This window comes from Thermobia domestica, chromosome 1 (genome assembly GCF_964235325.1).
Source record: "Thermobia domestica chromosome 1, izTheDome1.hap1.1, whole genome shotgun sequence".
In the NCBI taxonomy this organism is placed as follows: domain Eukaryota; kingdom Metazoa; phylum Arthropoda; class Insecta; order Zygentoma; family Lepismatidae; genus Thermobia; species Thermobia domestica.
This window is the reverse complement of record NC_137454.1, coordinates 18,406,474-18,418,995: the sequence shown is the minus strand read 5'-3', so window position 1 is coordinate 18,418,995 and position 12,522 is coordinate 18,406,474. Positions and strand designations below refer to the sequence as shown.

The window sequence follows — 12,522 nt, the reverse complement described above, 5'->3', positions numbered from 1 at the left end:
CTCGCATGGACGGCGCGAAAAGCCAGTGCTTTGTCCACTTTTTTTTAACTGACTCACTGAACGTGTTTCAGTAACTTACTTATTGCTAATTTTACTTGCTTCACTCGTTTAACTTGCTTTTTCTAATAACTTATAACGGCAGGGACACGAACACAGAAACATCGAGAACAGTTAAAAATCATAGATGCTTTCCCGCCGGGAATCGAACCCGGAACTCCATACACCAAAGGCGCACGTGCTAGCGACTAGACCAGCGGGAAGGGCACCACTCTCTCCCTGTGTCGTTAGGGATTACGACCACTGTATTGCCAGCTATCACTTCTGTGGGTTGTATACTATGATCACATGTTTCTTCTCTGCTGGAAGAGTAAAACCTACATTATATGTAATACATGAGGTATTTAGACCTACATGCTCTTCATATAATGTAATAAAAGGGTCATGCTGGGAATAAGAAAAAGAACATTCCTTGGACAAAGCGGAAACTATTGGCATCAGAAATATTTATCTACGAGGCATGCGCAGTAGTATATTTCAGAATAGTTACTGTTTTGTTCAGTAAACGAAGAAAGGGGTATAAAAAAGCAAATATGTCGCGTCAACGAGATCGACCAGATTTGACAGGGGCGGAAGCAGATGTATAGTAATACAACAACTTCGCTCAGTTGATACGAGCCGAGCCGGTTGATATCACTACCCGAGTTAGTCTTCTGCTTGGGCTCAAGAATTCGACCGTGCAGGTCTCAGCCTTAATTTTAAGAACTACAGTATATACTTATATTGGTGATTACGACATTTGAGGCTGTCTCGTAATAATAATAAAAAAAACTCTTGTCTTCTCGTTATCTAGACGAGACGAGATACACTAAAATTGCCCCACGAGATGCACCAAAATTACGAGAGGAGACGCACCCTTGCCGTGAGCAACACTAAAAGTATCCCACATTACTGCCTACATTTCTCATGGCTTTCGGTTTCCAGTCTAATCAGGCCATTATTTCAAAACGAGTTAAAACGAGCTGAACGAGCGAGAGAGCCATTATAAAACTCGACTCAACTCGAAACTCGACCTCGAAAACAGCGCCTTGGCTTGGAACTCAACTCAAGAAAAATACCTTTGGCTCGACTCGGATTGAACTCGAGTCGAGTCGAATTTTGGCTCGACTCCTGCTCATCCCTATTCATGTTTGTATTTTATGTTTCCACTTCAACAATTTAACTCTTTTTTTTTCTTCGTTTACCTATTGTTTCTGGATTTCTCTGTCGGTGTCGTCCTTTATTAACACCATGCACTATTCTTATTCCCAGCTTGTGACCCGCTTCAATGTCTTATTCAGTTTAGGCTTTTCTCCTTACATTGACTTGACATGTGATTGATTTAATTCTCACTTTCCGTGCACGACCGATGAAAATGTTTTATTATTATTATTATTATTATTATTATTATTATTATTATTATTATTATTATTATTATTATTATTATTATTATTATTATTATTATTATACTATTGAACTTGCACGGCGAAATTACTGTATAATACGATATCATTTCAGTAATTTTATTCCATTGTATGTTATTTAATTTATTAATGGGCACTAAATTGTCTCCAGATCAACGAATAAATTAACTACGGCATGCACTTTGGTGGAAATATCATTACATGAACATGTTTGGAACGAACCAATAATCTTATTGCAATGATATTTCCACCAAAGTGCATGCCGTAGTTAATTTATTCGTTGATCTGGAGACAATTTAGTGCCCATTAATAAACTAAATAACATACAATGGAGTAAAATTACAGAAATGATTTCGTATTATACAGTAATTTCGCCGTGCAAGTTCAATAGTATAATAATAATAATAATAATAATAATAATAATAATAATAATAATAATAAAACATTTTTATCGGTCGTGCGCGGAAAGTGAGAATTAAATCAATCACATGTGAAGTCAATGTAAGAAGAAAAGCCTAAACTGAATAAGACATTGAAGCGGGTCACAAGCTGGGAATAAGAATAGTGCACGGTGTAAATAAAGGACGACACCGAAAGAGAAATCCAGAAACAATAGGTAAACGAAGAAAAAAAAAGAGTAGAAATTGTTGAAGTGGAAACATAAAATACAAACACGAATAGGGATGAGCACAAGTCGAGCCAAAATTCAATTCGACTCGAGTATAATTTGAGTCGAGTCAAAGGTAATTTTCTTGAATTGAGTTCCGAGCCAAGTCGCTGTTTTCGAGGTCGAGTTTCGAGTTGAGTTGAGTTTGATAATGGCTCCCTCGCTCGTTCAGCTCGTTTTAATTCGTTTTGAAATATTGGCCTGATCAGACTGGAAAGCAAAAGCCATGAGAAATGTAAGCAGTAATGTGGAATACTTTTAGTGTTGCTCACGACAGAGGTGCGTCTCATCTCGTAATTTTAGTGCATCTCGTGGGGCAATTTTAGTGTATCTCGTCTCGTCTAGATAACGAGAAGACAAGTTTATTATTATTATTATTATTATTATTATTATTATTATTATTATTATTATTATTATTATTACGAGACAGCCTTAAATGTCGTAATCACCAATATAAGTATATACTGTAGTTCTTAAAATCAAGGCTGAGATCTGCACGGTCGAATTCTTGAGCCCAAGCAGAAGACCAACTCGGGTAGTGATATCAACCGGCTCGGCTCGTATCAACTGAGCGAACAGCTCGAGTCGGCTCGGTTGGGATGAGCCGATGACCCGAGCCGGCTCAGTTGGAACAAGCCATCGACTCAGCTCAATTGATCCGATGGCTCGAGCTTTCTCGGTTGGGATGGGTCACCTACTCGGCTCATGTGAACCGGTTCGAGCCAGCTAAGTTGAAACTAGTTCATCAGCACGTTTCGACTCAGCTCAACTAAGCCGATGGCCCAAATCGGCTCGGTGTGGTGAGCTGTTGGCTCGGCTCACTTCTCGATTCGGTTCGATATTGAATGAGCTGTAAGCCGAGCCGCTCGAGCCGTTGAGAAGCCCAAACCCGGTCCCAGCTGTTTTGAATATGTTTGGATGAAGCCTATAACTTTTAACAATTTTTTGCTCGAGCCCGAATACTTGCCCCTTCGGAACTCAAACCCAGAACGTGACCGATGTCCTTGCCTCCTGAAGACTTCGAGACGACCGAGATCGACAGTCAATTAGCTTTTACTATTCAGATACAAGCCGTATATCTTTTAAAGATTATACATGGAGTTGATATAATAATAATAATAATAATAATAATAATAATAATAATAATAATAATAATAATAGTTTTAAACTTGCCCTGAAATTTTTGCAAAACTTACTTAAAAGTAGAGATTTCGGGGAAAGGGTTCCGTACCTTCAAGACACACCTCTGCAACTACCAACATTTTAAACTAGAACCTTTTATTGAAGTTTCATGTAGAAAGTTTGTTTTGAGGAAAATAACTGTAATAAATATAACTGAATATCACACGACAGTAAGGCATATAATAAACTAATTTTTAGAATATGCAGAGGTGAATATAAAAGCTTTGCTACAAAAATACCTACACAGAGCATAATTCAATGAGCTCTGAAATACTATGTAACGAAATAGCCTATGAGATTCAGTCTACAGAGCAATTGTTACTTAAAGAATGGACATACACTATTTCGAGAATCGAGACAAGACGGGAAATGTTTACGATACTTTTCGTCTCGTCTCGATTCTCATCTCCAAAGAGAGACGAAAATTTTAATTTAGCCCTGACCCGTCTCGAATGTAAAATGTTAATTCTCATGTTATTTTATTTGTTTTAGAAACGAGATGAGAAACTCCTCTTCTCGTGAGCAACATTAAACCAAACCGAAATATTCTTTCCAAATGTCACGTTTCTCCTTGTAACGGTATGACCTGAGCGATAATTTAGATTCTAGATTTTAATCTTCTACGAGATAATAATAATAATTATTATTACTATTATTATTCCTGAAGATTTGATAGTTCAAGTATTGAAACATCCGAGTATTCAAATATCTGAATATAATAAAACGTATGTTATCGCTGATCAATCGCCATCAAAAATTCTAAAGTAAGAAAAAAAAATTGCAACGTGCATTCGCAGAAGCACCTTGACCACTGAACCGCGATCGCTACGCGGTAAACGATCCGTCTTTAGTCTGGTTACGTTAGGTTTCTTTGTCTCCGCTTGCAAACTTGTATGTTATATTTTTCGATTCAAAATGCCTTTCGTATTTCTTTTATGAAGTCGGCAAAGTTTATATTAATAACTTGAGTTTTTCTTAAACCACTGGTTCACAAGTTTGTTTTTTCTCCACACGAAACTACAAATATGACAGATTGAATTCTCATACACCCCATTTCTTTCAAAGAAGTCGCAATTACCGCCACGATTTATATTAACCAAAATAAATTCATTTTTCGGAAGCGGAACTTTCACTTTCCGGATTTCGGAAAATTATGAAATTCAGTTAAACTCCGGAATTTAGAATAATTTCGGAACTCGGAAACAATCCGGAATTTAGAAAATTCCGGAATTGAGAAAAACTCCGGATTTCGAAAAAATCGGATTTTTCCGAATTCCGGAATGTAAACTAAATCAGTAATTTCTAAATTCCGGATTTTTCCGAATTCCGGAATTATTCCAAAATTGGAATTTTCCGAATTCCGGAATTTGTCCGGTTTTACCTTCGGGAGTCCGAAAAGTAATAATTCCGGAATTGACTATCATTAGTTTATACACAACCTTTCAGAACACTAAGCTAGTAGCTGTCTACAAACAAACAAGTAATGCAAAGCATTTTGCATCCTGCAATACGTCATGTATTAAAATCCGACAGCAGTTTCAGTATCTATCCAGAAATTGCATGTATCTAGTTACTGGATGCTGAGGTATGAAGAATTGTATTGTGTCTTATACAACCCTGCAAACCACTGAATATCTAAACGGCTTTCGTTAAATCCAAGTTGTAGTTCTCACAGTTTCATCCATTTGTGTCTGTATGATCGTGTTACTAAAGACTACTATATGACAGCGTTAGTAAGTCTTTCTCTGCTCTCCCGTAAAGTTGTGATACGATCTACTACAGAATAAAGAACCAATTATCAATTTAACCAAGTTGTTGTATTACTACACATCTGCTTCCGTCTCTGTCAACTCTGGTCCATCTCGTTGACGCGACATATTTGCTTTTTTATACCCCTTTCTTCGTTTACTGAACTAAACAGTAACTATTCTGAAATATACTACTGCGCATGCCTTGTAGATAAATATTTCTGATACCAATAGTTTCCGTTTTGTCCAAGGAATGTTCTTTTTCTTATTCCCAGCATGATCCTTTTCTTACATTATATGAAGAGCATGTAGGTCTAAATACCTCATGTATTACATAGAATGTAGGTTTAACTCTTCCAGCAAAGAAGAAACATGTGATCATAGTATACAACCCACAGAAGTAATAGCGGGCAATACAGTGGTCGTAATCCCTAACGACACAGAATGTGAGCAGTGCCCTCCCCGCTGGTCTAGTGACTAGCAAGTGCGCCTTTGGTGTATGGTGTCCCGGGTTCGATTCCCGGTGGGAAAGCATCTATGATTTTTAACTATTCCTTATGTTTCTGTGTTCGTGTCCCTGTCGTTATAAGTCGAGACGGATCCAAGGCCGACTTCTGGGGGGGGGACGGTGAGTTCTCATACTGTTACTTTTAAGGGCTCCAAACTTTGAGATGGGTTTTATTTATATATATAAAATGAAAAAAGTTCCCCGATCGCCCCCCCTGGATCGGCCCCTGGCTACAGGTGATCACTCTTTCCGTATTTATCGCTGTCGTTCACACTTAAAGTAACTGACTACTCTTATTCTTTCTACGAATGATGGATCTTCTCTTTGACTTCATGTCAAACATGCACACGTAATGAAAAGACGCTGTCGATAATAATAATATGAAATATTACTAGCTAACTCGTGTGTGTATTTCGACAATATAATTTTATATTATTATGTGGAAATAAGTAAGGCTGGCTGGCGCCCCCCCCCCTAATTTTTTCGATGCACCTTATGGGTCCACGGTGTCCAACGTTGGTCCCATCTCACTATCACCTCCTGTTCTCTCGATATAAGTTATCGACATTTTGCCTAAAGAGGGCTCTGCCTTGGCTCCATGACTACCCATGACAATGACTCTTCGATCATTTTGCATTGAAATCGCTTATTTTTCTGATTACTATGAGTGCATACTGTCCAACGTTGCTCCCATCACTCTACAATTCCCCGTTCTCTCGATATAAATTGCTAACATTTTGTTTGTAAGGGAGATATGGCGTTACAATCATTACGTTTGAAGAAGAATTGAGGAAGATATTGCCTTGCCACAAACAACACCTATTATTATTATTATTATTATTATTATTATTATTATTATTATTATTATTATTATTATTATTATTATTATTATTATTATTATTATTATTATTATTTTACTTACCACTAATGTTGTCTACCTTTATTTGCAATGCCATGTGTTACTAAAAAGCAAATCAAATAACATTCCTCGCCATTCACGCCCCCGAACTTGAAATACATGATTTACAGTTCTCTGTGTTAGGGGAAAGCACATTTATTATATTATTCTTTCGAATAATACGTTTCACAAGTTACTTCACTTTCAATGTGTAATTTCATATCATCACTAACAATCTTGTTCCGATACGAAAATAATCCCCTCCTGCAACAAAAAAAAGCCTTACCGTAGCGAAAGGGCGTGAACATTATTTATGCGATTAATCGGGTCCAATATTTCAATAAGTCTCTGCACACAAATATTTCAGTAAAAGAGGAAAAGTTATTCAAACTTTCTAAATACCTATTTATTGGCGAAATTTGGTTCCCTTGGAAATTTTTGAGAGTTTGAAGGGCCGCCATTTTGAACATATTCATCTGATTATTGTGGTTAACGAACTGAAGATATTTCAACAATTAATGTTTGTGCCAAGTTTCGTCACAATCCGCTGAAAATTAGGGTGGTTATGGCATTCACAAATAGCGTTATATATATACAGATAGATAGATAAATAGACACACAGAGGGAGAGGGAAAAGTGTTTTGCTCCCTTCTCGCACCTGTAGTGCGTCAGAGCTAAACCGGGCCCCTTTGCAAAACGTATTGATCAGTCTGACCTAAACACAAACCTCTTACTTGCTAACGTAGAAACGTGGTCGGGAGGTGTAAGACATTGTAGAAATTATATTTTTAATAACCATGAGTATGGTCTTCTTCCAGGTTTTTCTTTTTACTTTTTGCAGTTACATCGGAACGTTCAATTTTTATTCTTTACTAATTGCAATTGGCGTTTACATTCAAAATATGATGAATTTTGGTGGCATTTGTTCGGATATTCTTCTCTTTTGAAATGAAGAAAAGAATAAAAGCAATACGCAAAGACAAAAAGTATTATCAGTCCTAAACATTACCAATAATAATTGCTACGAAAGACTAAATACGACCTCTTTTACTATCTCTCATGAACTGCATGTATTATTAACAAAAAATTTTAAAAATGTCCTCACCGAAGATTCGAACTGGCGACCTTTGCATTTGTAAGCCAGCACCTTAACCACTACACCAAGATCATGGCATGGTGATCGTTTAGTTGTCGGCGTATTTTTTGTTGTATTTGTGTTTTATGTTCCCACTTCAACAATTTTTACTCTTTTTTCTAAGTTTAACAGCTGTTTCTGGCTTTCTCTTTTGGTGTCGTCCTTTATTTACACTATGCACTATTCGTATTCACAGCTTGTGTCCCTCTGCAATGTCTTATTCAGATTAAGCTTTTCTTTTTGCCCCTCAGTAAACATTTGATTGATTTAATTCTCATACTCTCCACGGATGGAGAGCAGGAATGCCAGACTCGAAAAATAGGTGTACATTTACTTTCCTGACAGATAATACATGCGATTGTAACAGAAAGCAAAATTCATTAGAAAACGTGTAAATAACGAATTAACTTAAGCTATTGGTTTTCAAACTAAGAAGGAGAAAAAATATAAATTATCCGATAGAACTTCTTTACTAATATTGCATATTAATTGTTATTTTTACCTGTACTATATTTGTGCCATTTTCCACCCTTAAGGAAGGTATAAGGAGCGATAACCATAGGATAAATCGGGATTTGATGCTGGATTGCGGTATAAAAGGCTCCCTTTTTAAAAGGTTGAAGAGTATTTCTCGCAATTCCACCACGAGTTCCTTCTGGAAAAATTGCCAATTTTATCTGTAAAAGTAAACGGAGACAAAATATGGATTATTAACAGGTCAAATTAAGGCGCACTCAAAAGATATTAATGAAGTCGTTTATTTTCCTGTTTCGAGTAGACTATGTACTAACTCTTTAGATATTTTGTTTTTACTTATATATCCATTTATGTTCTTCTGCCACATACATATATAAATAAAAAATGGAAACATAGATTCAAAGATTAAGTAACTACTTAGAAATCATTATTATTATTTCATGTGAAAATCCTTAATATTGTAATATACCACGTGCTTTTGCGTACAAACAATGTCACATACTCCTGTTTGTAAACATCACCACATGTGTTTACGTCGGAGTATTACACACCACGTGGGGTTATTACAAGAAGCAGACTAGGGACCACTAGCATCTCCTACAAGTCACATGACGACATGGCAGCAGAAGCTCCACCCAGACAGCATCCAGTGGACAGACACCAGTCTTCGATTGTCTCCCTCCTCTAGCTTGCATGGAGCATTAGGAGTAACCCAACCTCAAAACCCCTAGTCTGCTGCGGAACACTTGGTTTTTTCTTTTCCTCCTGGCTTAGCTTGCTTCGAAGCTCTGTTAGGATCCCAACCAAAGTTGCTTAGCCTGCTTTGGGCTCACTGTGACTTTTATCTGCCTCATTGCTTGCTCCGGACCATTGGGGTTTCCTACGTCACTCTACTTAGCTTGGTTTGGAGCTCTGTACAGATCCTGTCCTCGATTGCTCTGTCTTGGGCCACTTAAATTCCATCTCACAATAGAGAGAATTTGTACTAAAGTATTTATGTAAACCGTTAGTGGAAGTCGATTCTGGACTCTGATTTCATCAAACCTAGCTCTACGTATACCAGCACTAGCAGAATTTTACAATATACTGGTTAAATGAAGTTTGCCATGCAATATACAATAATATTTACTATTTCTAGTACTAATGAGACTGAGAGCTCCTTAGCGGGTGAATTCCGTGTTCGATCTCCCGTTGGGACTCATGTTCTACGTTGAACTGTGGACCTGAATAACTCCACATCTTATGTAGCATTGTCGATTATTAGGAGCGTCAAATTGCAAGTAAAAGATATGGTCGACCGCAATGTACTTTCTCACTTCCACTTCCGAAGTCATGCCATGGTGCAGTTTTGTTGAAATATTTATTTATGAAATATGAACAATATTACAGAGAGTCATTAAAGTTCTGCAAGGAACTAAAACGCTGTAACGAAAACTATTGAGACAAAATTTCCTGTGTATTTAACGGTAAAGTTCAATTTCTTTTCCTTTGTGTCTCTTCTTGTTAAGGTTTATGGCCAAACCTCCAACTGACGTTATCATTCACACCCAAACATTGTTGCAGTCTTTTTAAGTAACCGATAATTATGTGCTGACAGTTCTCGTCTGGAATATTCAGAAGCACTTCTCATGTTTTTCAGGTCGTCTAAGTTAGATGGTTGCTGTTTATATATTCCAGTCTTTACACATGAGCACAGCCAGTAATCACAAAGTACCATGTCTCTTGAGCTTGCAGTCCAAGATATTAGTATCGTCAACCAATCCATCTCTCACGAAATTGTACGTTACAGAAATGTGTCTCCATGTTGTATCCATTGTCTTCCATGATTACTAAACACTTGTAGCTCCGTATAATACTAAAGCCTGCTGTGCATTTCAATGTAATAATAAAATATCAATCGTGTCTTATTTGGAATAGTATTTCGTAAAGAAACTATAAAAGAAACTATCACTGTGACTAATAATTCAAATAACTCCATAAATGTTAAATTTTCGTAAAAATATTGACTTTTTTGGTTGGTAAAAAGAGAACGGGTAAATACCCACTTTTTGTTTACTTTACCCACTGGGTATTTACCCAACCTATGCCACTATTCATTTCTGGTTTGTGGCAGATATAACAAACTTCCCGCGTAGTCTTGAACTTTTCATTACTATCTCTTGATAATTGTCTTTGGTGGGAGTGCTTTTCACGTACACTCATGTCCAAAATGATTGTCGCATTATAACTGTCTTCTTGTAAGAATATAATTTGTTAATGATTTTGAAGGGTACTTTTAATACTCATACTATGTGTATAATCGGGAAATGTACAATATTTGCGGTAAATTTCATAGGAAAATAACTATAAACACGAAAATTAGAATGAGTAAAACAAAATGTTCCTAAATGGACAAGAAAGTTTTATTTTCGTTTTATTGTTCTTATTTACTACTCTTTTGACATGAAATTTACCACATACATGTCTTTGCCGATTATACACATACTAACATTATAAGAAATAGCGGGCGAATTCATTATCAAATTATATTCCTACAACAACATCTTTATAGACATATGACAATAATTTTGGACACGAGTGTACATTGTTTGGAACTTACTTGCAACGAGACGCAATATCTTAACTCCGTAAACCACAGTACAGACCAGGATGCAAAATCCTGCTAGGGGATGAGGGAAATTCTCTCCACTTAATATTTTTGGAAGAAAATTCCCTTTCACCAAAAGCTTACTGGAAGTGTGAAGAAAATTATAGATTGCCAGAAACTTGCTAATTAATTACGGTAATTCATATATAGGGCAAATTAACATATATTTCACATGTAGGCCTAATTAATGAGTGAACTCATGGTTAACGATGTCCCTAATCTTAAACAGTTTGTTATTATGGATGTTCAAATTAATGAACTATGCATGTCGAAATATCCCAGTGCGAAGGGCTTTCTTTTTTCTGTTTCAAAAACCGACCCCTCTCCAGTCTTCAGTTCGTCTTTTATGATTTCGCACATTAGCTTTATAAACTGTTCATTTTACTGTGTGGATGGCATCTTAACTTACGTGACCACGAATGCCACTGTCGTTCAAGAGTATAGCCAGATCAAAATTTTAATTTTATATCCTCCTCAACCGCAAAAACTGTATTCTTAAGCATAACAGTTACAATGTTATTGAGTCCTAATTTCCTGCAGGACTTCATGTAGAACTCCCTGCATAATAGGTTTCGGAAAACCTTATAGAAGAATACTCACCCTTCAGAAGTAAACTAGCCATAGTTGATTTTTTGGAGGGTGGACAGGAAAAGTAGCGTATACTATATTGTATGGTTGCAAATGAAACATTTATTTGTGAAATATGAATAAAATGGTCTGAGTCGTATTTTTGAGAAAATCACACAAAAAGAACTTACACCAAGGAGAAAATTAACACTTGTGGATTCTTCATAAAATTGACTTAATGTATCACCGCGAACAGAAGTGCATTTACACTACTAATTTTTCCACATTTTTCAACATTATACAACGAACAATACAGTGGGGATTGCTTGATTGAGAACTAAGTAAGGCGTTCTGCAAGTGCTCTAGTTTGTTCAAAATATGTCAGTGTAGTACACTGCAAACAAAGTAAAATAAAATCCACGCCTCTGCAACGAATAAACAATGCTGAAGAACACACCGTTTAATATCTACAGAGCGATTGATATCATGAGAAAGTTCCAAACTGAACTTATTTAACCTTAGACATACAAGGGAAAGGTCAATGTTGTTCAAACTTTCATTTTGTTTCACAGCATACGACATTTTATAAAACCTTTGGATGTTTCAAATTATTCGTTTCAAAGTTACTACTATTTTGTTAGTTTTACTTTTAAAAGGCTTGTGAGGAGTCGCTGAAGTAAGACGTGTTTGTAGGTGCTCCAAGAATCGGTGAAGCGTGAAATCATGGGGGGTGTCGCTTGAATATTGGAGAGTTAGTATTGGACTCTTCAACGCGAGGTTGCGTGTGAAGTGTTGCCATCCCCATAGCATACATTTCCGAAGTAACGTTAATCTATTCTTTGTAGGAGTAGTTGTCTCAATTCTGCTAGTCATAGCTGGTTTAGAGACCAACCCTGGGCCCCGAACCTTGGAGGATGTGTTCGCAAAATTGGAGACAATGGAAAGGAAGATGAATGGCCTGTGCGAGAGCAATGCTGAATTTTGTAAACGGTTAGAAAGTGTGCTGAATGAGTTAAGAGAGGTGAAAGAGGAGAATAAAAGACTTAGGGCAGAAATTGTAATGAATCGAAATACAATAGATAGGCTTGAGAATTTTTCGCGACGGAACAATCTAATTTTTACAAACTTACAAGGGAAGAACAATGAAACTTGGGAGGATTGTGAGAATGCAGTGAGACGGTTTGTTCAAGAACGCCTCGGAATTGAACTCTCGGAACACGATATTGAGCGAGC

At 36.7% G+C, this 12,522-nt stretch overlaps 1 protein-coding gene across 1 annotated transcript in view; it reads right to left on the bottom strand.

Annotated features, from left to right (window-relative positions):
• The window catches only part of LOC145683671 (1-acyl-sn-glycerol-3-phosphate acyltransferase alpha-like), a 368,125-nt gene that overhangs the window by 27,510 nt on the left and 328,093 nt on the right, over positions 1 to 12,522 (bottom strand). The window contains exon 6 of the mRNA XM_081755022.1: positions 8,101 to 8,275. Coding sequence (XP_081611148.1) covers positions 8,101 to 8,275 — 175 coding nt within the window. The remainder of the gene's footprint in view (positions 1 to 8,100; positions 8,276 to 12,522) is intronic.